Source organism: Pseudophryne corroboree, chromosome 2, assembly GCF_028390025.1.
Source record: "Pseudophryne corroboree isolate aPseCor3 chromosome 2, aPseCor3.hap2, whole genome shotgun sequence".
Lineage (NCBI taxonomy): Eukaryota > Metazoa > Chordata > Amphibia > Anura > Myobatrachidae > Pseudophryne > Pseudophryne corroboree.
This window is the reverse complement of record NC_086445.1, coordinates 396,725,110-396,752,199: the sequence shown is the minus strand read 5'-3', so window position 1 is coordinate 396,752,199 and position 27,090 is coordinate 396,725,110. Positions and strand designations below refer to the sequence as shown.

General features: G+C 47.5%; 1 protein-coding gene across 1 annotated transcript in view; it reads right to left on the bottom strand.

The window, feature by feature from the left end:
- The window catches only part of LOC135022950 (ATP-binding cassette sub-family C member 5-like), a 220,705-nt gene extending 194,020 nt beyond the window's left edge, over positions 1-26,685 (bottom strand). The window contains exons 1-2 of the mRNA XM_063953356.1: positions 25,764-26,685; positions 15,342-15,497 (exon numbers count right to left, since the gene is read on the bottom strand). Of these exons, the coding sequence (XP_063809426.1) occupies positions 15,342-15,497; positions 25,764-26,116 (509 nt within the window). The 5' untranslated portion in view covers positions 26,117-26,685. The remainder of the gene's footprint in view (positions 1-15,341; positions 15,498-25,763) is intronic.
- Positions 26,686-27,090: the final 405 nt, after the last annotated feature.

Genomic DNA, 27,090 nt, shown 5'->3' with positions numbered 1-27,090 from the left:
CCTGGTTTGACGTCACAAACACACCCAGCGTTCGGCCAGACACTCCCCCGTTTCTCCAGCCACTCCCGCGTTTTTCCCAGAAACGGTAGCGTTTTTTCACACACACCCATAAAACGGCCAGTTTCCGCCCAGAAACACCCACTTCCTGTCAATCACACTCCGATCACCAGAACGAAGAAAAAACCTTGTAATGCCGTGAGTAAAATACCAAACTTCTTAGCAAATTTACTTGGCGCAGTCGCAGTGCGAACATTGCGCATGCGCAATTAGCGGAAAATCGCTGCGATGCGAAGAAAATTAACGAGCGAACAACTCGGAATGAGGGCCAATATACAGTAATTCTAACCCTACAATTAGGTGTCAACATTCTGTCTGTAAACATTCATCCCATTCACTACATTAAGACCATGTAGACATTCTGGTGTTGACATTCTGACTGCATACCCATACTACTACAAAAGAGCACAAGTAAAAATACAAAGACAATAACAAGGAATTAATAGCAGCATAAATAGGGAAACATCAAGCTGGTGTAATGTGCCGAAAGCAATAACAGGGACAGCAAGGGAGCCAAATCACGGTTGGAGCCAGGTGGTGTAGGGTACAAGTGTAAAAAGAATGAAGGACAAAAACAAGAGGAAGGAGAGTCCTGCTCATGAGAGCTTATATTCTAATAGGAGAGGTTTAAATGGTGGTACAAAGCGATGACAAGACATGAATATGAGGGTGGGAGGATAGGAATCAGGTAGCGATATGGTAGTAAAATATGTAATTGATACTGCACTTATATGATTATAGCTGCTTCAATAAAATATAATAGAAACTTCAATAAAATATAATAGTTTTAAGGGTGTTGTCACACCCCGCGGGCAGCGGCGGCCGCGCTTACCGCTGCGGGTGTCCTGGATGGCCTGGCGTCTCTCCCCTCCGGCGGCCTCGGGGGTCCGGCGTCGGGTCGGCGGGTCTCTCCGGCGGCTCCCGGAGCGAGGGCGCCGCCATGCTGCTTTAGATTAGGTAGGCGGAGCGGGGCTGACGTCATCTGCCCGCTCCGCCAATCAGACCAAGGCGGGAGGTTCAAAGCCAGACGCCGAGCAGGGAGCCGGCGCCTGTGTATCATCGTTCTGCTTGTCTGAAGCAGTGATTTCCAGAGCTCCCTTGTTCCTATTTTCCGCTGTGTCTCCAGTGTCTCCAGTGTCTCCAGTGTCTCCAGTGTCTCCAGTGTCCCAGTGTCTCCAGTGTCTCCAGTGTCCCAGTGTCTCCAGTGTCTTCACGCACTTCCGTGCCTCCAAGCGCCCGAGCGCCATCACGCACCTCCGTGCCTCCAAGCGCCCGAGCGCCATCACGCACCCCCGTGCCTCCAAGCGCCCGAGCGCCATCACGCACCTCCGTGCCTCCAAGCGCCCGAGCGCCATCACGCACCTCCGTGCCTCCAAGCGCCCGAGCGCCATCACGCACCTCCGTGCCTCCAAGCGCCCGAGCGCCATCACGCACTTCCGTGCCTCCAAGCGCCCGAGCGCCATCACGCACCTCCGTGCCTCCAAGCGCCCGAGCGCCATCACGCACCTCCGTGCCTCCAAGCGCCCGAGCGCCATCACGCACCTCCGTGCCTCCAAGCGCCCGAGCGCCATCACGCACCTCCGTGCCTCCAAGCGCCCGAGCGCCATCACGCACTTCCGTGCCTCCAAGCGCCCGAGCGCTATCACGCACCTCCGTGCCACCAAGGCGCCTGAGCGCCATCAGCACCTCAGTACCTCGGCACCTCAGTGCCTCTGTTCCTCAGCACGCCGGTGCCTCAGCACCATAGAACCTCAGCACCTCGGAGCCTCTGCACCTTAGTATCACAAAACTCCAACACCTCAGTACCTCGGTGTCTCAGCACCTCAGTGCCTTCAGCACCTCAATAATACCAGCATCTCTGTACCTCAGCACTCAGCACTTTCACTAGTCTTGTTTTTCAGGAGACCTTCATCATTCCTCCGTGCTTCCTGCTTACCGTCTTCATCCTGTATGAAGAAGACCTACATCCGGCCATCTCTATTGCGACCCAGTAGCGGTTCCTCTTCCCTGTCATCGGAAGAAGCCCCGAGTCCACAACACCCTTCGACCAGGTCAGTGATAGGTGTATTTGAAGCTTTGAAGCAAGGCCGTTTCTTGGGCCAGCCAAGCTGTGCAATCGCATGGGGCACCTGTGCATATGGCCACTGTCTCATTCTAACAATATTTCTTGTAGTCGGGCTGTCCGCATGGAATACTGTTAAAAATAAAAATGTCCCACCCAAAATCGCAGCCACCTCAGAAGAGACACTTCTGAAAGAAGCTAGAAGGGGCAGTGGCCATATTGGGAGGGACATTTACTAGACGGGGCCAGAGGGAGGAGGCAAGCGCGAACAGCACAGCAGTGCCAGGACTGCAGTGGCAGCAGCAGCGGCAGCATGAAACAACCCCTGACAAAGAGAAGGTAGTGTCACAATTTTAAGGGGCATTACTATGTGAGGGAATTACTGTGTGTGGCATGCTGCATAATATTGTGTCTGCATAATTAGGTGCAAGGGGCATTACTGTGTGGGGCATAACAAGGGACATTACTGTGAAGGAAATCATTTGCAAGGGGCATTACTGTGTGGGGTATAACAAGGGGCAGTATTGTGTGGGGCATTCTTTGGTGCGGGGCATATTATGGTGCAAGGGGCATTACTGTGTGGGACATAATATGGTGCTAGGGGGATCACTGTGTGGGGTATAATATGGTGCTAGAGGCATCACTGTGTGGGGTATAATATGGTGTAAGGGGCACTAATGTGTTGGTGTAAGGTAGTCTTTTCCTGCAAGGACAAATCCAGAAACACACCATTGCAGAAAGGTCACACCCCCTCTTGGGTCACGCACACCAATTTTGTATTTTATTTTACAATGTCTATGGGGGGAGGGAGCGCGTGCAATTTTTATGTTTGCAATGGGAGCCAAATTGTCTAGAAACAGCCTTGCTTTGAAGACCAAGAAAGTCTGATTGAATGAGGGGTAGAGGGATGGAAAGAAGCGTGTGTTTTGGGGGGGGAGGGGGGAGTGTGAGGGAAAATGAGAAGAGTCTGGAGGGAGAGCTTTTTAGGAAATTCTGAAGAGCTTGAATTTGATATTGTAGGAGACAGCAAGAATGGAAGGATTGGTAGAAGCAAAGCAGCAGTAGAGACTGAAGAGATCAGCGGGGGAGGAGTAGACCAGAGAAGAAAAGGATGCAATAGTTCAGACAAGAGTGGACAACTATATTGGTAGTGTCAGGGGATAGGAAGGGTCTATTCAAGGGAGAGAAATGGTCTAATTCTAGTGATCTTCCGAAAATAGAAGTGACAGAAAAGGGTGGGGAACGGATGTGGGGCATGAATGAAAAAATAGGATTTTAATTCACTACCGGTAAATAATTTTCTCGTAGTCCGTAGAGGATACTGGGGTCCATTTAGTACCATGGGGTATAGATGGGTCCACTAGTAGCCGTGGGCACTTTATGAATTTGATAGTGTGAGCTGGCTCCTCCCTCTATGCCCCTCCTACCAGACTCAGTCTAGGAAACTGTGCCTGAGGAGACGGACATACTTTGAGAGTATAGGTAAGGATAGTGATGAGATTCCGAACCAGCACACACAACAAGAGGAAAGCCAAGCTAACCAAACTTGAAACAGGAACAGCAACAGCTGAACCAACATTACTTAACCAAGTAACAGTGCAGGAAGAACGAAGCATTGGGCTGGCGCCCAATATCCTCTACGGCAGCGGTGGCCAACCCGCGGCTCTCGAGCCGCATGTGGCTCTTTCTATCTCCGCATGCGGCTCGTAAGCTCCCGCGACACCTACCGCTGCCCTAGTCTGCAGTGCCCGGCACCGGCCCATGAGCCAATTAGAGCTCGCGGACCGACAGCCAATCAGGAGTCTTAGCTGATGGTCTGCGAACTCTGATTGGCTCACGGACCAGCGCCTAATTAGAGAGAATCAACGCCGCTGGAGAGTGGAGACTGAGGGGCAGGAGAGGCGCACGCTGCGTTCTCCTCCCTTCACAAGCAGCAGACTGAGCAGAGCAGCAGTGTGGCGGAGAGCAGCACTTGGGGGGGCGCAGTGTGGGGACATGTGTATCTTACACTGGGGGCATATCTGGCACTGGGGGGACGTGTATCTGGCACTGGAGGCATATCTGGCACTGGGGACATATCTGGCACTGGGGGGACATGTGTTTCTGGCACTGGGGGGACATGTTTCTGGCACTGGGGGCATATCTGGCACTGGGCGGACATGTGTTTCTGGCACTGGGGGCATAGCTGGCACTGGGGGGACGTGTATCTGGCACTGGGGGCATATCTGGCACTGTGGAGATGTGTAGCTGGCAAAGGGGGCATATCTGGCACTGGAGAGACATGTAGCTGACACTGGGGGCTTATTTGGCACTGGGGAATATCTGGCACTGGGGAACAAGTGTATCTGGCACTGGGGGAACGTGTATCTGGCAGTGGGGGCATACTTGGCACTGGGGGCATATCTGGCACTGGGGAGACGTGTAGCTAGCAGTGGGGGCATATCTGGTACTGGGGGCATATCTGGCACTGGGGGGACATGTGTATCTGGCACTGTGGGCATATCTGGCACTGTGGGCATATCTGGCACTGGGGGGACATGTGTATCTGGCACTGGGGGCATATCTGGCACTGGGGGGACATGTGTATCTTACACTGGGGGCATATCTGGCACTAGGGAGATGTGTATCTGGCAGTGGGGGTATATCTGGCACTGGGGAGATGTGTATCTGGCAGTGGGGCCATATATGTATCTGGCACTATGGGGGCATATATGTACCTGGCACTGTGGAAGAATATATGTATCTGGCACAGTGGAGGAATATATGTATCTGGCACTGTGGGGACATATATGTATCTGGCACTGTAGGGACATATATGTATCTGGCACTGTGGGGGCATATATGTATTTGGCACTGTGGAGGCACCCATTTTTTGGTGTTTTTATATGTATGTGGCACTGTACAGGGGATTTATTTGTATGTGGCACTGTACAACATGACTAAAAATGGGGTTATGACACAAGGTCATACTCCTACAAATGTCAAACCAAAAGTTATGCACATAAAAATGGGGTGTGGCTTTGTGAAAACTATGCCACGTCCACCTTTTTGCTTGCGCGCCTTAGGCGCGCACATGATATGGCTCTTCCCCTTGACTACAGATCTTTTCTGGCTCTTTGCCACTGACTGTTTGGCCCCCCCTGCTCTACGGACTACGAGAAAAGGATTTACCAGTAGGTAATTAAAATCCTATTTTCTCTTTTACGTCCTAGAGGATACTGGGGCCCATTTAGTACCATGGGGATGTACCAAAACTCCCAAACCGGGTGGGAGAGTGCTGAGTTTCCTGCAGAACTGATTGACCAAACTGAAGGTCCTCAGAGGCCAAAGTATCAAACTTGTAGAACTTAGCAAACATGTTCGAACCTGACCAAGTAGCTGCTCGGCAGAGCTGTAAAGCCGAGACACCCCGGGCAGCTGCCCAAGAAGAACCCACCGACCTAGTAGAGTGGGCCTATACAGATTTTTGACATGGCAAACTTGCCATGGAATAAGCATGCTGGATAGTAAGTCTGATCCAGCGTGCAATTGTCCGCTTTGAAGCAGGACACCCAATCTTATTGGGATCAAAAAGAACAAACAGTGAGTCCGTCTTTCTGTGACGAGCTGTTCTTTTCACATACACCTTCAAAGCCCTTACAACATCCAAAGACTTTGAAGTAGCAGAGGTGTCGGTGATAACCGGAACCACAATAGGTTGGTTGATGTGAAATGTGGACATCACTTTAGGAAGAAATTGCTGACGAGTTCAGCTCTGTCCTCATGGAAAATGAAATAGGGACTTTTGTGAGACAAAGCGCCCAGCTCCAACACACGTCTTGTTGAAACCAAGGCCAACAGTGTGACGGTCTTCCATGTAAGATATTTTACGTCCACCTCCTGTAACGGTTCAAACCAGTCCGATAGGAGGAACTGCAGCACCACATTGAGATCCCAAGGTGCCGTGGGAGGCACAAAAGGAGGTTGGATGTGCAGAACACCTTTCAAGAACGTCTGGACCTCAGGGAGAGAAGCCAACTGTTTCTGAAAGAAAATGCACAAGGCCGAAATCTGGACTTTTATGGAGCCCAGACGCAGGCCCACATCCACGCCTGCCTGCAGAAAAACCAGGAACCAGATGAAAATCCACTGCAGAATAATTTCTGCTCTCACACCAAGAGACGTATTTCTTCCAAATACGATGGTAATGCGTATTGGTCAAGGCTGCAAGCATTTTAGGCTGCCAGCATTTTAGTTGCGAAGTATATTAGTGCAAAGTAGGATGATATAATCTATGGAGATATACGGAGATGCCTCAGCTGATGTGACCTCTGCCCTCTCTTTGTCTTCCTCAGGTATTGACAATCTCTCACTGCTGCAACTTTGACATCCAGCCATTACATGCTTTTTGTACTATGATAGGTATTGACAATCTCTCACTGCTGCAACTTTGACATCCAGCCATTACATGCTTTTTGTACTATGATAGGTATTGACAATCTCTCACTGCTGCAACTTTGACATCCAGCCATTACATGCTTTTTGTACTATGATAGGTATTGACAATCTCTCACTGCTGCAACTTTGACATCCAGCCATTACATGCTTTTTGTACTATGATAGGTATTGACAATCTCTCACTGCTGCAACTTTGACATCCAGCCATTACATGCTTTTTGTACTATGATAGGTATTGACAATCTCTCACTGCTGCAACTTTAACATCCAGCCATTACATGCTTTTTGTACTATGATAGGTATTGACAATCTCTCACTGCTGCAACTTTGACATCCAGCCATTACATGCTTTTTGTACTATGATAGGTATTGACAATCTCTCACTGCTGCAACTTTGACATCCAGCCATTACATGCTTTTTGTACTATGATAGGTATTGACAATCTCTCACTGCTGCAACTTTGACATCCAGCCATTACATGCTTTTTGTACTATGATAGGTATTGACAAATTTATCTTTTACTAGTTATTTCTAGGCCAGACTATAGTCTGTTCTCACTGTGTATTAGTGGGGGTATAGTGATTTGTTCACACCTTGTGGCAACCTTTTGCTGTGGGTGGAGTTTTCAGAGGGTGGGGGCTGCTATCAATTAACCCTGCATTCATGTCTGCATGGTTATTTAACTAGTATTGGTCAAGGCTGCAAGCATTTTAGTTGCGAAGTATATTAGTGCAAAGTAGGATGATATAATCTATGGAGATATACGGAGATAAACAGGAGAAAAACAGAGGGACAGCAGACTACCTCCCCCCACCTCCACAAAAGAACTACAACCAACAGACTACAGTGAGCTACCCATACCACTACCAGTAATGCCTGCAGCCTGCACAGCCTGGATACTGAACAACCTGTCTGGTTAAGTAGCAGCCCTACTGCTTTCACACATTGCTCACACTCTCATTTACACAATCTACAACCACTGTGTATCCATCTCAGCCTTTCCATTCCTAACATTATTTCTTAAAATACTGTTTGCACTGTCTTTTGCTTACATTACACCCCACATACTCCTTGTTCATTCTATATTACACCTACACCATTCTATTCCCCTTAACACTACTGTACCAAATTATGGCTCCTCGATCCTGTCACATACCAATCCTCACTGCAAGGTCTCACCCCCCAAATTCAAAATCACCCACAAACACTCAGAACCCAGCCAACCGTATCCCTATCTCCCCTGTCCCCTCCCTTCCTTTCTCCTGTGCACTCTGGAATGCTAGATCAATCTGCAACAAGCTTCCAACTATCCACGACCTCTTCATCTCCCACTCTTTTCACCTTCTCGCCATCACTGAAACCTGGCTCTCCTCCTCTGACACCACCTCCCCTGCTGCCCTCTCCTACGGAGGCCTCTCCTTCACCCACACAGTCAGAACTGATGGTCGCCAGGGTGGAGGCGTGGGCGTCCTTCTCTCCCCTAACTGCACCTTTCGTGTCATCCCACCTGAGCCCTCGCTCACCTTCTCCACCTTTGAGGTCCACACTATCCGCCTCTTCTACCCCATTCACCTCCTTGTGGCAGTGATCTACCGCCCCCCTGGCCACTGTTCACCTTTCCTTGACAACTTTGCTGCCTGGCTTCCCCACTTTCTCTCCTCTGACCTCCCCTCTGTCATCCTCGGAGACTTTAACATCCCTATTGACATCACTAATGCCGCTTCCACTAATCTTCTCGCCCTTTCCACCTCCTTTGGACTTTCTCAATGGACCTCCACCGCTACTCACAATCTCGGCCACTCCCTCGACCTTGTCTTCACCCACCGATGTGATCTCTCTGATTTCTCAAACTCTCCCTTCCCTCTCTCTGACCACCATCTGCTTTCTTTCACCCTCTCATCCTCCCTCCTCCTCTCCACGCCCAGACCCACCACCACCAGATGCAATCTTGGGTCTCTCAACCCCACTTTCATGTCCTCCCTCGAGACTTTCCTCTCTCCTCTTTCCACTATGACTTGTCCCAACCAGGCAGCCACCTTCTATAACTCTTCCCTAACCGCTGCTCTCGACTCTGTGGCCCCCCTCTCCTCTGTCCCCCTCCGCCGCTCCAAACCCCAACCCTGGCACACCAAACTAACACGTTTCTTACAAAAATGCTCACGCTCCGCTGAACGCTCCTGGAGGAAATCTCACTCTCTGCCGGACTTCCTCCATTTCAAGTTTATTCTCTCCTCCTACAGCTCTGCTCTTTCCCTCGCCAAGCAATCCTTTTTCCAAGCACTCATCTCTTCCCAGTCCTCCTGTCCACGCCGTCTCTTTGAAACTTTCAACACTCTCCTTCGCCCCCCTCCTCCTCCCCTCCCATCCTCCCTCACTGCCACTGACTTTGCCTCCTTCTTCATCTCCAAAATTGAGGATATCCGACACGACATCTCCCGCCGTCACCCCTCTGCTACCCCCCTGCCCCCTCTATCCCTCCCCTCCATCTATCCCAACCTGTCCTCCTTCCATCCGACTTCAGAAAAGGAAGTCCACTCCCTCATCTTATCCTCCCCTCCCGTCTTCTCCGCTCCCTCTCCCCCACTGCCTGCTCCCACCTTGCTCACCTCTTTAACCTGTCCCTCTCCACCGGCATCTTCCCCTCACCATTCAAACATGCTCTGGTCTCACCTATTCTCAAAAAACCCAACCTCGACCCCTCATCACCCACTAGCTACCGCCCCATCTCTCTTCTCCCTTTCGCCTCCAAATTACTTGAACGACTAGTCTACAGCCGTCTCACAAGCTACCTCTCTGACAACTCCATCCTCGATCCACTACAATCTGGCTTTCGCCCACTCCACTCAACTGAGACTGCCCTGGTGAAAGTCACCAATGACCTGCTTTCAGCCAAATCCAGGGGCCACTTCTCTCTGCTCATCCTTCTGGACCTCTCTGCTGCCTTTGACACCGTAGATCATCCTCTCCTCCTCGGCACACTCCAAAACGCTGGCCTCTCTAGCACTGTCCTTGACTGGTTTTCTTCTTACCTCACTAACCGCTCCTTCTCTGTGTCTGCCTCAAGCACCACCTCACACCCTTCCATCCTTCCTGTTGGTGTCCCTCAGGGTTCTGTCCTTGGACCCCTTCTGTTCTCCCTGTATACCTCTTCCCTGGGTGCGCTCATTAACTCATTTGGCCTTCAATACCACCTCTATGCTGATGACACACAACTCTACCTCTCATCTCCTGATCTGTCCCCCTCTGTCCTCTCTCAGGTTTCCAGCTGCCTCTCTGCAATCTCCTCCTGGATGTCTGAACGCTCTCTAAAGCTCAACATGGACAAAACGGAACTCATCATCTTACCCCCATCCAGAGCAACACCCCCGACCAACATCTCCATCATTGTTGACAACACCACCATCTCCCCCGTTCCCCAACTCCGCTGCCTGGGCGTCACTCTTGACTCCTCCCTCTCCTTTGCACCCCACATCCAAGCTCTGGCACAATCCTGTCGTTTCCAGCTACGCAACATTGCTCGTATCAGGCCATATCTCTCCCAGAGTGCAACTAAACTCATCATCCACTCACTGGTCATCTCACGACTTGATTACTGCAATGTCCTCCTCACTGGCCTCGCTTGCTCCCATCTTGCTCCCCTCCAATCTGTCCTGAACTCCGCAGCTAGGCTTATCTTCCTCTCCCGCCGCACCACATCTGCCACTCCCCTTCAACAAAATCTACACTGGCTCCCATTCCCCTACAGAATCCTCTTCAAACTCCTAACCCTCACATACAAGGCCATCTCTAATTCCACTGCTCCCTACATCTCCAACCTCCTTTCCCTTCATACTCCCTCCCGCCCCCTACGGTTGACTAATGACCGTCACCTCTCCACCGCCCTGGTCACTGCTTCCCATGCACGAGTGCAGGATTTTGAACGTGCTGCACCCCTTCAGTGGAACGCACTCCCCCGCTCCATTAGACTCTCCCCAACCTTGCAAAGCTTCAAACGGGCTCTAAAAACCCACCTATTCATCAAAGCGTACCCTTCTAATGCATAACCCAGAGCTGAAGCCGCGCCTCCACCCCCTGCCTCATGCCGTGAACATCTCAGCTTTGCTTGCATACTGCCATCAGGCTACCTCCCGCTTGCCTGCACCTCTTGTCATCTGTCTGTCGCCCCTCCCCAATAGATTGTTAGCTCTTCAGAGCAGGGCCCTCTTTCCTCTTGTTATCTAAGCCCTCGTCTCAACACATTTCACTCACAGCTCTCCCCCACTCAACGACCATTTTTATCCTGCTAGTAAAGGCTCATCTCCATCTATGACCACCAGCCTCTAGTAGTACGATGATCACTACCTCAATACTTACATCTTAGCTGTACTATGTCTTGAGACTGTGTGGTGCTCTGTTATCTGTACTCTATTTCTGTTATTTATTTATTTACTGTAATGAAATGTTTTGTCCCCTGTACTGTCCTTTGTACGGCGCTGCGAAACACATGTGGCGCCTTATAAATAAAATGTAATAATAATAATAATAATAATAATAATAATAATAGACGTTACCCCCTTCCTCGCTTGGATCATAGTCGGGATAACCTTGTTAAGGATCCCTCTCCTGGCTAGAATCAACCGTTCAACTTCCATGCCCTCAAACGTAGCCGCAGTAAGTCCTGATAGACGAACGGGCCCTGTTGCAGAATATCCTCGCGAAGAGGTAGAGGCCACGGATCTTCGAGGAGCATCTCCAGAAGGTCCGCGTACCAGCCTTTCTTGGCCAGTCCAGAGCAATGAGTATTGCTTGAACCTTTTCCCTTTTTATTCGTTTTAGAATTCTTGGGATCAGAGGAAGTGGAGGAAACACGTACACCATCTGATAGACCTATGGAGTTGTCAGGGCGTCTATCGCCACCGCCTGTGGGTCTCTCAACATGGAACAATACCGCCTGAGCTTCTTGTTGAGACGAGAGGCCATCATGTCGATCTGTGGATATCCCCATCGATTTGTCAAGCACCTGAACACTTCCGGGTGAAGGCCCCACTTCCCCGGGTGCAGGTCGTGTCTGCTGAGGAAGTCTGCTTCCCAGTTGTCTACTCCCGGAATGAAGACCACTGACAATGCCACAGCGTTTCTTTCTGCTCAGAGGAGAATTCTTGACAACTCTGACATCGCTGCTCTGCTTTCCGTTCCACCCTGTCGGTTTATGTACGTTACTGCCGTCACATTGTTCGACTGGACCTGACTTGCCCAATCTTGAAGAAGATGTGAGGCCTGCAGATGGGCGTTGTATATGGCCCTGAGTTCCAGAATGTTGATCGGAAGGATGACTTCCTGACTTGACCATCTTCCCTGAAACTGCACCCCCTGAGTGACTGCTCCCCAACCTCTGAGGCTTGTGTCTGTGGTTAACAGAATACAGTTCTGAATTCCGAACCTCCGTCCTGCAACGAGGTGAGAAGTCTGTAGCCACCACAGAAGGAAGATCCTGGCCTTTGGCGACACACGGATGCTCTGGTGCATGAGAAGATGCGATTCGGACCATTTGTCCAACAGATAGAGCTGGAAGGGTTTTGCGTGAAACCTTCCATATTGAAGTGCCTTGTAAGAGGCCACCATTTTCCCCAAAAGGTGAATGCACAGATGCACCAACACCCGGGTTGGCTTCAGGACATCCCGAACTATCGACTGGATTACCAATGCCGTGTCCAGTATCATTCCCAGGAATGGGAGCCTCCGTGTTGGCTCTAGGTGAGATTTCAGAAGGTTCAGAATCCACCCATGATCCTGGAGGAGTTTGGTTGAGAGAGCAATGCTGTCCAGTAACCTCTCACCTGGACGGCGCTTTTATCAGGAGATTGTCAAGGTACGGAATTATGTTCACTCCCTGTTTACAGAGTACAAACATCATCTCTGCCATCACCTTGGTGAGCACCCTCGGTGAGAGGTGGGAGCTCTTGGAACTCCAGTCTGTAGCCCTGGGAAATAAGATCTATGACCCAGGGATACTGGTACGAATTTGACCAGATCTGACTGAAGAATTGTAGTCGGGCTCCCACATGACAGCCTTCCAGGCATTGCGGTCCACCATCATGCTGAAGTCTTTGAGAAAGCAGAGCCTGAGCTCTGTTCCTGAGCACCTGCGTTTGGGTGGTTTACTTCTTGCGTCGCTGGAGGACGTAGAAGTACCTCTGGATTTGCCCTTGAACTTGGCCGTCCGAAAGGATTGTAATTAGAAGCTGAATATGTCTTCTTAGTTGGGGGGGCTGCAGAAGGAAGATACGTACACTTACTCGCAGTAGCTGTGGATCTCCAAACAAGGCCTCGCCTGTGAATGGTAGGCCTTCCACGCCTTTCCTGGAGTCTGCGTCAGCAGTCCACTGGCGTAGCCACAAGCCCCTGCATGCCGACACTGCTATAGCGGTGGTACGTGCGTTAAGCGCGCCTATTTACTTTATGACTTCCACCATACAGTTTGCAGAGTCCTTTATATGCTGCAGGAGTAAGACAACATCCCCGCTAGATAAGGAATCTAACTCATCAAGTAGGTTACCTGACCATTTCGCAATGGCTTTAGTGATCCACGCACATGCAATAGTGGGTCTTTGGGTCACCCCAGCAGCTGTGTACAATGATTTGAGTGTAGTCTCAATTTTACGATCAGCCGTATCTTTTAGGGAGGCTGCACCAGGAACAGGCAATACAATTTTGCGTGACAGCCTAGAGACTGATGCGTCCACTATCGGCGGATTTTCCCATTTTTTCCTATCCGCCAGAGGAAAAGGAAAAGATGAGAGCAACCTTTTAAGGATCTGAAACTTCTTATCAGGATTAACCCATGGTTCTTCAAACAGGGTATTCAGTTCTGTTGACACAGGAAAAGTAACTGAGGACTTCTTCTTTACATTAAAATAAGATTCCTCACACTCCTCTGACACCTTGGAATATGCAGAACATCTCTGATAGCCTCTATAAGAGCCTCTATTCCCTGTGACAGAGCCACATCCCCCCCCTCCAAGTCTACTTCACCCTCCTCCAAGTCTGACCCATCAGCGTCAGAGTCAGATTGCAGGATATGGGCCAGAGATCGCTTTGCGGACAAATGGGAGGGGACTGAGACGCTTTTTTGGGGACTGAGTGTCTGTTCATAAACTCATCCACAGTCTGTTTTAAGTATTGCGTCTCATTCTCCTTGCGGGACAGCTTTGTAGAAAGAGTGGAAATCATTCCTTTGAGAGAATAAACCCACTCCGGTTCAGCCCCGTTAGCTTCTGAACCCTGAGTACCCAGTAGTGAGCCCCCTGGTGAAGAGGAACACTCCGCTGTACAAGACACACACTCTTTGCCTGACATAATTAATCAACAAAGAGCCCTTCAGGGAGACACAGAGTTGTTTGGAGCCAGCCCCCACCGCGCCCTTATCGCTAAAGCCAAGCTTAGCCGGGTTGCAGACTAAGTACCCTGATAGGGGACTTAGTACACTAATAGCCGCTCCCCCCATGCTATGACCCGCTGGTACCGCTGAGGTAATCTGGAGTCACCCCGGAGGAGCTGCGCATCCTTGTCCTGTCAGCGTCTGTGTCCACTGCAGTGGGAAAATGGCGCTGGTGAGCTGCTGGATCCTCTCATAGTGAAGCCCCGCCCCTTCAATGGCACGCGGTCTTTCCACTTTTTTTATACTGGCTGAGGAATCTGGTGCTTAAAATGGAGAGAAACCGTTTTAAGGCTGCATTGCCAGTCTGGGTACTGTGTACAGTGTACTGAGACGCAGTTGTGTACTGTGTCTGGAGACGCATTTTGCCCCGTTTAGAAGCCGTGCGTCTCCGTATCCTCATGCCGCCATAATGGCCAGCGCCCCGCCGGCTTAGTACTCACCACTCTTCATTCTTCTGGCTCTGTTAGGGGTGACGGCGTGCTGCGGGAATGTACGCTCGCTGTTCCCTCAGGAGCTCAGTGTCCTGTCAGCGGGGAACATGACCATTAACCCAGCAAGAGGTTGGGCCCCTCCCCCCTCCTAAGTCCCACGAAGCAGGCAGGCTGGTGCCAACCAGCCCTGCCTGAAAATAACAAACATAGAAAATAAATGCAGAAAACTCTTCAGGAGTTTCCTTCACTGTGACCGGCTCCTCCGGGCACATTTTCTAAACTGAGTCTGGCAGGAGGGGCATAGAGGGAGGAGTCAGCCCACACTATCAAATTCTTAAAGTACCCATAGCTCCTAGTGGACCCATCTATACCCCATGATTTTAAATGGACCCCAGTATCCCCTATGACGTAAGAGAAAGAGAGGAGTCAATGGTGATGCCCAGGCAGCAGAATTGAGGAACTGATTAAATGATTTTATTGTCGACAGTACAGTAGAGGCGGTAAGGGATGGACACTCACTATAGATATATATATTAAACTTGAGAAAGTATTCAGACATCTAGGAAAACATGGTGGAGACATGGTTGGAAATTTAAGAGTGAAGGTATTTAGGTCAGATGAGGACAGTCAGAGACAGGTATCAGCATATTGATGGTATAGCAAACTAAAGAGCTGATGAAGAGAGCAGAGGGGTGATGGTCCCTACAGGAAGCAGTAAGGAGGCAGGAGGAGGAGGAGGAGTCAAAATCTGAGAAAAAAAAATTTGATTGGAAAGACAGAAGGGGAACCAAGAAAGGACAGTATCACAAAGACCAAAAGAGTGAAGTGAGCAATAGAAGACAGGGGCCCATGGTGTCAGAGGCTACAAAAAGGTCAATAAGAATAAGCACGGATAGACAGACAGACAGACAGACAGACAGATGGATAGATAGATACCTCCGACTGTTTATGTCTGATGAATCTTGAGATGGTAAGCCCCAGAGATCATCCATCAGGAGTTCATGGAGCCTGTAAACCTTTCTTGCAAGTGGTGTAATCCAGCTCAAAGTCATGAAGGAGAAAAAGCCAGCATTATCAATAGGATGTTGGTGCCTGTAAAATAATTACAGTTATTAAAGAGATCCACTGTAATCCAGCCTTACAGCAATAGTTTACATATCTTCCTTTCCTACATTCTACCCTCTCCAAATAACCCCCTCAGTCATCCTCCCCAGAAAAAAATATGTGGCGGGATGTAAAGGAGTCCGAGATCGCTGGAGGTGCGGGATGCTGGTCAATCAGATGTTTTTTTAAAAGGGGCAAACACAAGGCAAAACCATGCCTTGTAAGTGATTGCCCTTTTAAAAAAAAATCTGAGATTGGCCATCATCCTGCCCCTCCAGCGATCTGGGACTCCATTACATCCCACCGTTGGCATCTATTTCAATCTGGCCTGATTCAGAAGTGGATGCAGTGTCGATGCTGCATGCAGCTGGACAATGTTGTATGTCTGTGGATGAGTCTTACAGCGCATGCATTATTACCGCTCAGAGACGCAATACAGAATAAGGTTTGGAAGCTAACAAGGGTGTGACTAAGCTGACATGGGTGTATCTCGGCCATGTCGCTGAAATCGGCTGTGTCGAAAAATGCATAGCCGCTCAGACAAGTGGCCATACTCAGACCGAGAAACTTCTCTTGCCATAGGGATGGTAAAAGTTTAGATGGTACAACTGATGGTGCTTCTAAGGCATTCCAAGATGGAAACGCACCATCTCAATTCACTGCAAGTGTGCATCTCAGCTTGTAAAAAAGCAGCAGCCGCATTAGCTGTTGGTATTAAATGTCCCTCCAAAGTCCAGCCTACTAATATTTTAAGACTAACCCTTTTAAAATGTACTGTTTAGCTCCTAGAATACTAATCTGGCTATTACATCTGAGCAGGGATATCTCACTTGATTTACTACAAAGAGATGCGAACACTACTCTAGTGATATCTCCAGGCCTGATTCAGAGATGGACACAGAACACATCGCTGCTCCATCTTTGGACACAGCAGTGATGTGCAAAATGCTAATGTAGCAGGAGGCGTCTGTAGGAAAAAGATGCCTCCTGCCAGCATCTGCAATCCGAGTGCTGCGTCCGAAGAAGCAAGATCAGATCTCCAGTGTGACCATTAGTTGCGATGTTGGCAGAATCAAACATCCGAGTAAGCCGAAGCTTACCTAGGTCTACTGTCAGATCTGCTCTGATGTGAACTGAAAATCTGTGTTGGAAGACTGAGACCCTGGCCTCAGCGATCTCAGCAACACCCCCCCCCCCCCCTTTCACATTTTTGGTAACGCTGCCCAGCTATGCGATCCCTCCGTTGACTAATGCAGACAGCCTGTCAATCAGAGTGTGATCATATAGGACTTGTTCTGCATATGCACAGTACACCCACCATCGGAGATGTACACAAACCATCAGGTTTGCATACATCTCTGTATCAGACCCTCCATACCATAATAGTCAGACATAGGTGCAGCTGCACAGGATTACCATAAAACCTCAAAGTGATTTGAATCAGCCCTAAAACATCCTTTTAGTATGTGTATCATGTATCAGTTTATGCAGCATATTGCCTGTTTAAGTTTGTATCAATCCATCTTTGCCATTTAAATGTTTTAAACAATCCCCTTTTGAGGGAGATAGATGGAAAATGGGAGAGAGATAGAAGGGGGGGGGAGACCCAATAGTGATTCCGGCGCTATTATGAAAAGTAAACCTCGCAAATAATACAACATACTGAAAATAAAATACAAAAATAAATAATCCTTTTTGGATAGATGCACTGCCCATGTTTTAACAGTGGCAGCTTTACAATAAAGTGCAATGGTTCACATCAGTCATGGATATGGGAACAATAATGACAAAAAAGCGCCTCCTAGTGCAATGAAAGACTTAGATACACACATACTATATATAAAGGCAAAAGTTTTAATTTTTGCCCAATACAGCTTTCTGAATATGATTCATAGTACATCCTGGTTCTTGGAGTTCATACTCTCAGTAGGGAAAGCGATATGCAGTGTAAAGAGATAACACAGATTGAAGTGATATATGAAAACAAATTTATTCAGTGCACACCAATACATATATGTAAGTTTCAAAAGTACAGCTTATCTGGAGGCCAACAGTTTTCCCTTGAACAGCCCAACAAGAGAATAACTCAACGCGTTTCATCAATTAAAATAAACAGGACTTCATCCTCATCAGTGTCAATACCCCCACCCACTTCTCGGTCAGCCATTTTTAGTGCCATTTATTCTTCAATGAAGCATTACCCAACAGAAACCCCATTAGATGTTGAGGCACAGTTTCACAGTTTATCATTTTTGTCTTTTCATAAACTTTATATTTTAATAATGTTTTTTAGTTCTTTTATTATTGTAGAAATAATGTCCACTGAGAGGAACAGCCCTTTTTGGATCTGCTTCCTTGAGCTATACACGGTAAAATAATGCATGTGGAAGGTTTAGTCCAAGGAGTACTGAAATAAAGAGTGGAATGTAATGAAGTCCAAGTTCGGCAGCCGTGCAGGATGCCAGCTGAACTCAATGTTTTAGACTTGTACATGATTGCCCCTTTAAAAAAACGTCAGAGTTAAGCCGGCACGACTGCTGAACTCAGACTTCATTATATCCTGACCAAGTGTTGAAGAATGCGCCATCCAAGAGTTGGTGGATATAAGAAAACCGCACTACTGTTATGTGGATGCAGACTGGGTGTGCAAAAAGATACAGAACTTTAGAACAGACTTCTTGAAGGAGCATGAAAAAGTTAGGTCCTCAATAGCTTCAGGAGCGGGTGCAGATGACCAACATATCCCAATGCTCTGGTACTATAACCTTCCCCTTAGATCAGGACCACAGCAGCCTTCCCTCAGTTCGCTGGACTCAAGGCTGAGAGAAGAGGAAGATGATGTGGGAGAAAGTTCAAGCGTTGATTTAAAACACAGTGCACACACAACAAATTTTGCCAATAAATTTAGTTACTTAATGCAGTCATACTGCCATGGCACTGCCCTCACACCATTGATATATGTCCTATATTCCTCCTGGACTTGTTTGGCACATGCAGAGTCTATTGGTGCAACAACTGCTGCCACATAAGACCACTGATAAATTTCTTATGTGTGGTCTGTGTCATTTGGCAGAGCTGTGTACATTGTCCTTTCTTGTTGGTTTTTAGCGTAGAAATTTATGCAATACACAGCATGCTATGACGACCCAGTGGATCTTGTCTACACACAGACTGATGGCTGTGTGGAAGATCCGAAAGCGATTGCTTAATATCACAAAGGCATTTTCCACAATACGCCATGCTCTTGAAATCCTGTAGTTGCATATGCATTTCTCCTTGGTGAGTTCCCTTTGCGCATATGGCTTTATAATGTGCTAATGTAGTGCAAAGGCCTCGTCAGCTACGAACACAAAATTGAGGCCGTGCTTTGTTCTCTCAGCAGACGGTAAATTTAGGGTTTTGGAGGTGAGCTTCTCATAGAAAGATGTCTGCTTAAAGGTCCCACCATCAGAAGCTTGACCATTCTTTTCAACATCCACAAATAGAAATTCGTAGTTGGCATTGACCACGGCCATCAGAACAATGCTGAAGAATCCCTTGTAGTTATAGTAATTGGATCCGCTGTTGGCAGGTGAGGGTTATCAGCAAATATTTCCCAGCTATGGCTCCCCTGCAGTTAGACAAATTCCACCGGGCTTCAAATTCTTCAGCAATACTTGTAGGGTTGTAGGGAACTAGAAAAAAAAAAAAAAGGAAAAACATCAGCCTACCATATCTTTATTATTTTACATGCTGCAACACCTGACCTCATGGCTGACATTTTCCCAGAAAGACGCATAAGCTGCATCCTGCCAGAATGTGAAGGGGCGACTTCTGCGCTACCCTTGCCGCCCAAGATAGATAGATAGATAGATAGATAGATAGATAGATAGATAGATAGATAGATAGATTTTAGAAAATAAGGCACCCAATATGGACTTTTCATTAAAAATATAGATTCTTTCATAAGAAATAAAGACTGGTGTTTTTCTTACCTTAAAGTACTGCTGTTTCAGGACAGAAATTATAGCTTTGCAGGTCTCTGGGATGATGAGGCACAAAGCTTGAGGAGAGATGAGGGAGCAAAACTTTAGGTCAGCCAGAGACTTGCCAGTAGCCAGGAATCTCAGGGTAGCTACTAACCTCTCCTCAGCAGGGATGGCCCTCCACAACGTGGTATTCTGCCTCCGGATGCAGGAAGTCACCAGATGCATTAACTCCAGGAAGGTGGCATCACCCATGTGCCGAAAGTGCGGTAATCATCTGGATAGTTCAACCGAATCTCCATCAGCAGTGGCATGTGAAAGAGAGAGTTTCTCTGCAGAAGCCATTCCTTTGTTCAGCAGGACTTCAGCACTCTTCTCTTCTTCAGTGCCCTCTCCACATCAGCTAAGACCATACCGACCATACTCTAACTTGATAGTGACAATGATCCATCACACAAGCATTTAAAGAAGCACTTTGGTAAGCCAAGCAAAACAAAGCAGAGCAGTTATCAATCTACAGCGTACAGCAGGTAAAAACCAAGCCTCACTATTTACAGAGCAGAACTACAAAGAGCTAAAATGGTGTCTTTGGTTTTCTTTCCTAGGAAGTACAGCCCATTACGTAAATTTTGAGGAAATCTTTAAGACGGTCATAAGGTGTATAGAAAATAAATGATATATGTTAATAACCAAACAAACTAATGATGCACGATATATTATTCTGTAATTGAAAGACTGCACAGTGTGTACGCACTATATAGTTTGTCAAGGAGTTAAAGGAAAATTGGGACGACCATTGCGTAGTTTTCACATTGTCTAATGTGTACCCAGCTTAAGGTACAGATGGTGTTGGCCCATGTGTGAGCTGTGTATACTACTACGTGACTTGCTCACCAGACTGAGTTATAGGATACCCCAGTGGTTCCCAAACTTTATTAATCATGGCACCCTAGAGTATCAGAATTTTTTCATGGCACCACTAGGCCAAAAGTTTCTTATTGAGAATTTTAGAAAACAATAAGTAAATTTATGTTTATGTGTCATTAATTTCTTTAGTGTGTTGTGGGACAATATTTGCTTCTGTTTGTCCTCATATTTTATAATTGGCAGTGATAAGCACTGGTTTGGCTATTACTTTGACCAAAAATAGTTTGAATTGGTCCTGGACCACCAATCCAAGGCACCCCTGCTAGTGTTCTGAGGCACCCCAGGGTGCCTAGGCACACAGTTTGGGAACCACTGGGCTACCCTATGCTTGATCCCTAACTGGACTGAATGCTCTCTCCTGGGATGCTCTCCTTTCCTTTGCTTTGCCAACTATGGTCCTGATCCATAGTTAGGGGCAAATAAAAGAGCGCAAAAAATTAGCTATTTGTTCCTGGAACAAACCAAGGGTAAGATTCAGAAATGGATGGTAAATTCACAGCAGTGTTTCTGTGACGATGGCCACTGCAGCACCTTCCTCGCCCACAAACGGCCGCATCATATCAATCATGCTGCAGCTTAGGGGCACTGCCCACACAATCACAGACACAGATATACACATGCATAGATCAACAAACATCAGAGATGTATGTAAACTATCAGGGTTGCGTACATCTCTGAAGTAGGCCCTATGTCAGTACTTTTCAAACTTTTTTGAATCACGGCGCCCTACAGTATCAGGTTGTTGTTTTTACGTCACCCCCTAGGCCAAACATTTCTGATTGATAAATTCAGAAAAAATAATAAATTAAGTAATACCCCTTTCATACCAAATTCCTGTGTGAGGGCTTCAAGCAGTGTCACATCAGCTAGAAACCCGTTCACACCGCAGGCTGGATCTGGATTACTACCGGCTCTCCATACATTGCTAATGGGACCTGGGTTGGATGACCCGGTTTACTTGTCCACACTGTCCCATTACCCAGGTTGTCCGGTGTCCAACCCAGATCGCTACCCGTGCTGGATTCCCTGGTCACTCTATCTGTTTTTTCTTTTCTGGGACCCTTTCACACAGAGCCCCAACCTGGGTTAACCTGGCGAATTATCCGCGCTGAAGTGGCAGTGTGAAAGACGGATAAATTGTGTTTATATGTCATCCTTATGTTCAGTTACGTGGTGAGGAACAGGATTCAGGATTCAAGCACTTGTTTTGCATATTACACTGACCATAAATTGTAATTGTCCTGGACCACTAACCCAGAGTAAAGGGCCCCATACACTACTGCGACATGTCGGAACTTCATGTCGCAGGCGATCACCCCGGCAGCCTCTCGGGCGACAGGATCACCCAAGATACATTGGGGTATATGCAATTCCGGGCGAATTGGGGCACTTTTTCGGCCGTTTTTTAAATTCAACACAATTCGACCGTCGAATTCCGGCAGGTGGGTGCCGGAATTTGACATATTCAATAAAAAACGAATTCGACAGTCCCACTGTCGAAAATCGGACGATTTGACGGATTTTGATTAGATTTATATTTTTAAAAATATTATATTTTTTTTTTTTTTTATGGAATGGTGTAAACATCTAAAAAAAAAAATGCGTGGGGTCCCCCCTCCTAAGCATAACCAGCCTCGGGCTCTTTGAGCCGGTCCTGGTTGCCAAAATACGGGGGGGGGAAATGACAGGGGATCCCCGTATTTTAACAACCAGCACCGGGCTCTGCGCCTGGTGCAAAAAATACGGGGGACAAAAAGAGTAGGGGTCCCCCGTATTTTTTGTACCAGCACCGGGCTCCACTAGCTGGACAGATCATGCCACAGCCGGGGGTCACTTTTATACAGCGCCCTGCGGCCGTGGCATTAAATACCCAACTAGTCACCCCTGGCCGGGGTACCCTGGAGGAGTAGGGACCCCTTCAATCAAGGGGTCCCCCCCCCAGCCACCCAAGGGCCAGGGGTGAAGCCCGAGGCTGTCCCCCCCCCATCCAAGGGCTGCGGATAGGGGGCTGATAGCCTTGTTGAAAATGTAAGAATATTGTTTTATGCAGAAGAACTACAAGTCCCAGCAAGCCTCCCCGCAAGCCGGTACTTGGAGAACCACAAGTACCAGCATGCGGGGGGGAAACGGGCCCGCTGGTACCTGTAGTTCTACTGCAAAAAAATACCCAAATAAAAACAGGACACAGACACCGTGAAAGTATAACTTTATTACATACATGCTGATACACATACTTACCTATGTTGACACGCCGACTCTGGCCTCGTCTCCAATGTCGACGTCCGGGGTACCTGAAAATAAAATTATACTCACCTGATCCAGTGTCCTGGTCTTTTATTATAATCCACGTACTTGGCAAAAAAACAAACCGCATACCCGAACCAGACGGACTGAAAGGGGTCCCATGTTTACACATGGGACCCCTTTCCCCGAATGCAGAGACCCCCCGTGACTCCTGTCACAGAAGGTCCCTTCAGCCAATCAGGAAGCGCCACGTCGTGGCACTCTCCTGATTGGCTGTATGCGCGACGGAGCTGTCAGACGCGCATCGCACAGCTCCCTCCATTATCTTCAATGGTGGGAACTTGGCGGTCAGCGGTGAGGTCACCCGCGGTCAGCGGCTGACCGCAAAGTTCCCACCATTGAAACTAATGGAGGGAGCTGTGCGATGCGCTGTCTGCCAGCTCAGACGCGCAAAGCCAATCAGGAGAGTGCCACGAAGTGGAGCTTCCTGATTGGCTGAAGGGACCTTTCTGTGACAGGAGTCACGGGGGGTCTCTGCATTCGGGGAAAGGGGTCCCATGTGTAAACATGGGACCCCTTTCAGTCCGTCTGGTTCGGGCATGCGGTTTGTTTTTTTGCCAAGTACGTGGATTATAATAAAAGACCAGGACACTGGATCAGGTGAGTATAATTTATTTTCAGGTACCCCGGACGTCGACATTGGAGACGAGCCCAGAGTCGGCGTATTTTTTGCACCAGGACCAGGCGCAGAGCCCGGTGCTGGTTGTTAAAATACGGGGGATCCCCTGTCATTTTTTTCCCCGTATTTTGGCAACCAGGACCAGCTCAAAGAGCCCGAGGCTGGTTATGCTTAGGAGGGGGGACCCCACACATATTTTTTTTTCAGATTTTTACACCATTCCATTAAAAAATAAATAAAATAATAATAATAATAATAATATTTTTAAAAATATATAAATAATAATTGTGCCTCCTAAATAGACAAACCAAGTACCTAATCCCTTCTAATATAAGTAGATATGCTATTACCAATAAAAAAAACACTAAAAAAAACATGTTTTTAAAAATTTTTATTAGATTCCGCCAGCAAAGTGTGGCGGATTGAAAATGACGAATTTACTGTCAAAAAGCACTGTTGTCGAATTTACAATCTTCAATTGAATATACTTTTGTCGAAATGCCGCATTTGTACCATTGCAGAAATGTCGAATTTGACAAATGTTGAATTTCAAAAAGTCGAATTTGGAATGGCCGTTTTTTTGGCGAAAAGTACTGTATTGCATTGTCGAATTTTTTTTTTGGGCAAAAATGTCCAGTTTTTCCGACATTTTCGGGAATTCGACCGCAATTGCATATACCCCATTGTATGATGTCCTTTTGCATACGATATATCTTGGGCAATTCTAGCCATGCCTGCGGGGTCCGACATATGACGAGTGCAGCACGTTCAATCTGGAGGATCCGATCCGATGCTCACAGGAACGCGAACCGGATCGGATCAAAACACCTCCAAAATGCTCGTTTTCAATATATCGGGCCGAATGTCCGAAAACGGATTAAATCGGGCATTATTGTTCTAGTGTATTGGGCCCTTAACCCTGTAAGCGCCCAAGGTACCCCAGGGTGCCACTGCACCAAGTTTGGGAACCACTGCCCTATGTTACAATGCAAGGAGCGCAAAGACTTTTTTTTTTTTAGCATGTAGTGAACAAATGCTGGGAAGCTTAGTTTTTTTTACACTGAAATTCAGAATTAATGGGGTTATTGAGGTCGCATTGCTAATCAATGCGACCGCAATAACCCCTGCGGCAGTGCGCATGTGCAGGAACTGTCCTGCGCGTGTGCGGCAGCCGAATATATCTGACAGGCAGAGACATTCGCACAGCGGGCGAGGGACAGTGATGGAGTGTTGCAGGGGTGGCGTGGGGAAATCAAAGGCAGGTCGGCGGTGTTTTCGTGGTGGCTGCATGACATCACACGCAGCCACTCCAATCTAAAAAATTACAGCGGACCTCCTGCACACGCAGCCTAGCTGCCGCTGCAAGGTGTAGTCCACAGTTTCTGCGACCATAATTACATTGTGGTCCCAGGCGCTGGGCATGCTGGGCGGCCTTGTCCTGCGATGGGCAGCACCCTGCATGTGAAAGAAAGGATTGTAGATTCTGCTTTTACTAGAATCTGCAATCCATACTGAATAACCCCCTAAGCTAGGACATGCCCTTCCCATATATACATCTCTTTTGATTTATTTTGCCAAAGTGCATATTGCTCCTATTTTTTGCCTGTCTCCTAACTCTGTACCAGGCATATACTGACACTACAAGGTGCTATGCTATAAAAACAAAATTACATCAGAAACCAGATTCCATTGACCCCTGATGCAATCGGAGGAACAGTCAGTGCTAAAACAAGTCATCATGGGAATCAATGGGGTCTCTTCCAATATCTGTATACCTGCTTTAGTAGCATTAAAAACTACTAGTAAAAGCAGGATTTTTGAAGCCAGTTGGTAAAAGCCGTCACAATTTTGTACATCAAATTAAAATATATGCTTATGACAGTTTTCTATTAGTTCCGCGTATTTTACATAGTGATGGTGTTACAAGAAAAAAAATACTTTTATGTTAAAAAAAATTGCAGATATAAAACTGTGTATCAGAATGACTGTATTAAAAAAAATGATTACTTTTTGAAGTTTATTGGTTTTGCAAACTTGTATATTGCAGATCTCAACACACACTGATAAGTAATATCACAGTTATAATTAAAGGAAAATGCATAAAAATCACAGCCAACTCATGTCAGAATGCATGTTACAGAATGAATACATGTTGTATTTTGCTGCTGATCCTGATTATGTGTCAAAAATAGCGGAAATCCAATGTAATCTAAGGGTTTCATTGTGGTTACATTTTTACTCTACTATAGTTGAAGTAGATAATTAACAGTAAATGGCTGAATCAATCTTAGAAGAATCAGGTAAAAAATAAATGATGCAATTTTTATAAAGCGGTTTTACCAGTACATTAAAGTGAGTCAGGTTTTTTTTAAAAATAGTAATGATAATGGTCTGTTGTCTCATGTGCATAACACTAGCATTCCCCATCCATACATTTACCTGTGGGTGGTGCGAAAGGGTTTAAACACTGGCAGGCTGTGCTGGTATCTGCTGGCAAATGTCTCCTTGCCTGGGCTGCCCGTGTTACTGTTGGAGCAGAATACAGTGTCCTTGCCTGGGCTGCCCATGGTTCTGTTGGAGCAGAATACAGTGTCTTTGCCTGGGCTGTCCATGGGACTGTTGGAGCAGAATACAGTGTCTTTGCCTGGGCTGCCCATGGTACTGTTGGAGCAGAATACAGTGTCTTTGCCTGGGCTGTCCATGGGACTGTTGAAGCAGAATATAGTGTCCTTGCCTGGGCTGCCCGTGGTACTGTTGGAGTAGAATACAGTGTCCTTGCCTAGGCTGCCCATAGTACTGTGGGAGAAGAATACAGTGTCTAAGCTAAATGATGATATTAGAACTGTTGCTCAGACAAGTAAGCACTGGGCTCTGCGTAATAGGGCGATGTGCCAAGCCATGACTGGCAGAAAGTGTGTAGTAAGGGTGTCTGAAGTGACATTGGATGCGATCCCTACATAGTTCCCGTTTTTCTTGGAAACAGAAAGAACTCCGAGCTCATTCTATGGCAGGGTAATACAGTATGTCCATGTACTAAAACCGGTGTTCGGGTAAAACGGGGAATAATAATTATCACTGGGGGAATGAACTATTAGGGCTGCGGGACAACAAACTAAATTGCAGCAACAAATGGTTTACTATAACTAATGGTCTTCAGTCGTGTGTGTAATATAGCTATATATAACACGGCTCCAGTTTCCCATACAGGAGTCAGCAAACCTCCCCGGGCAATCACTGGCGGCTCTCTCCTGCTGCTGCTACTCCCCCGACTGTAATGCCTCGCCGCCCGGCACGTGACAAGTAAGGGACACCGCTGGGACAGGACAGGGACACCCCTGGGACAGGAAGACGCACAGAGAGCAACTTCAACAGCTCTCACAGTAAAGACTTCCCCACTGACTGTTCCCAGCTTCGGGACCCTCCCACACAGCACTTGGCCACGCCCACTGGCTATATATTATTTATTTTATTATTTATTTATTACCAGTTACTTATATGGAGCACACATAATCCGCAGTGGTTTACAGAGAATATTTGGCCATTCACATCAGTCCCTGTCCCAGTGGAGTTTACAATCTACAGTATATTCCCTACCACATGTACTCGCAGACACATTCATGCTGGGGTTAATTTTGTCGGAAACTAATTAACCTACCAGAATGTTTTTGGATTGTGGGAGGAAATAGGAGTACCTGGAGGAAACCCACGCAAGTACGGGGAGAATATACAAACTCCACACAGTTAGGACCATGGTGAGAATCAAACC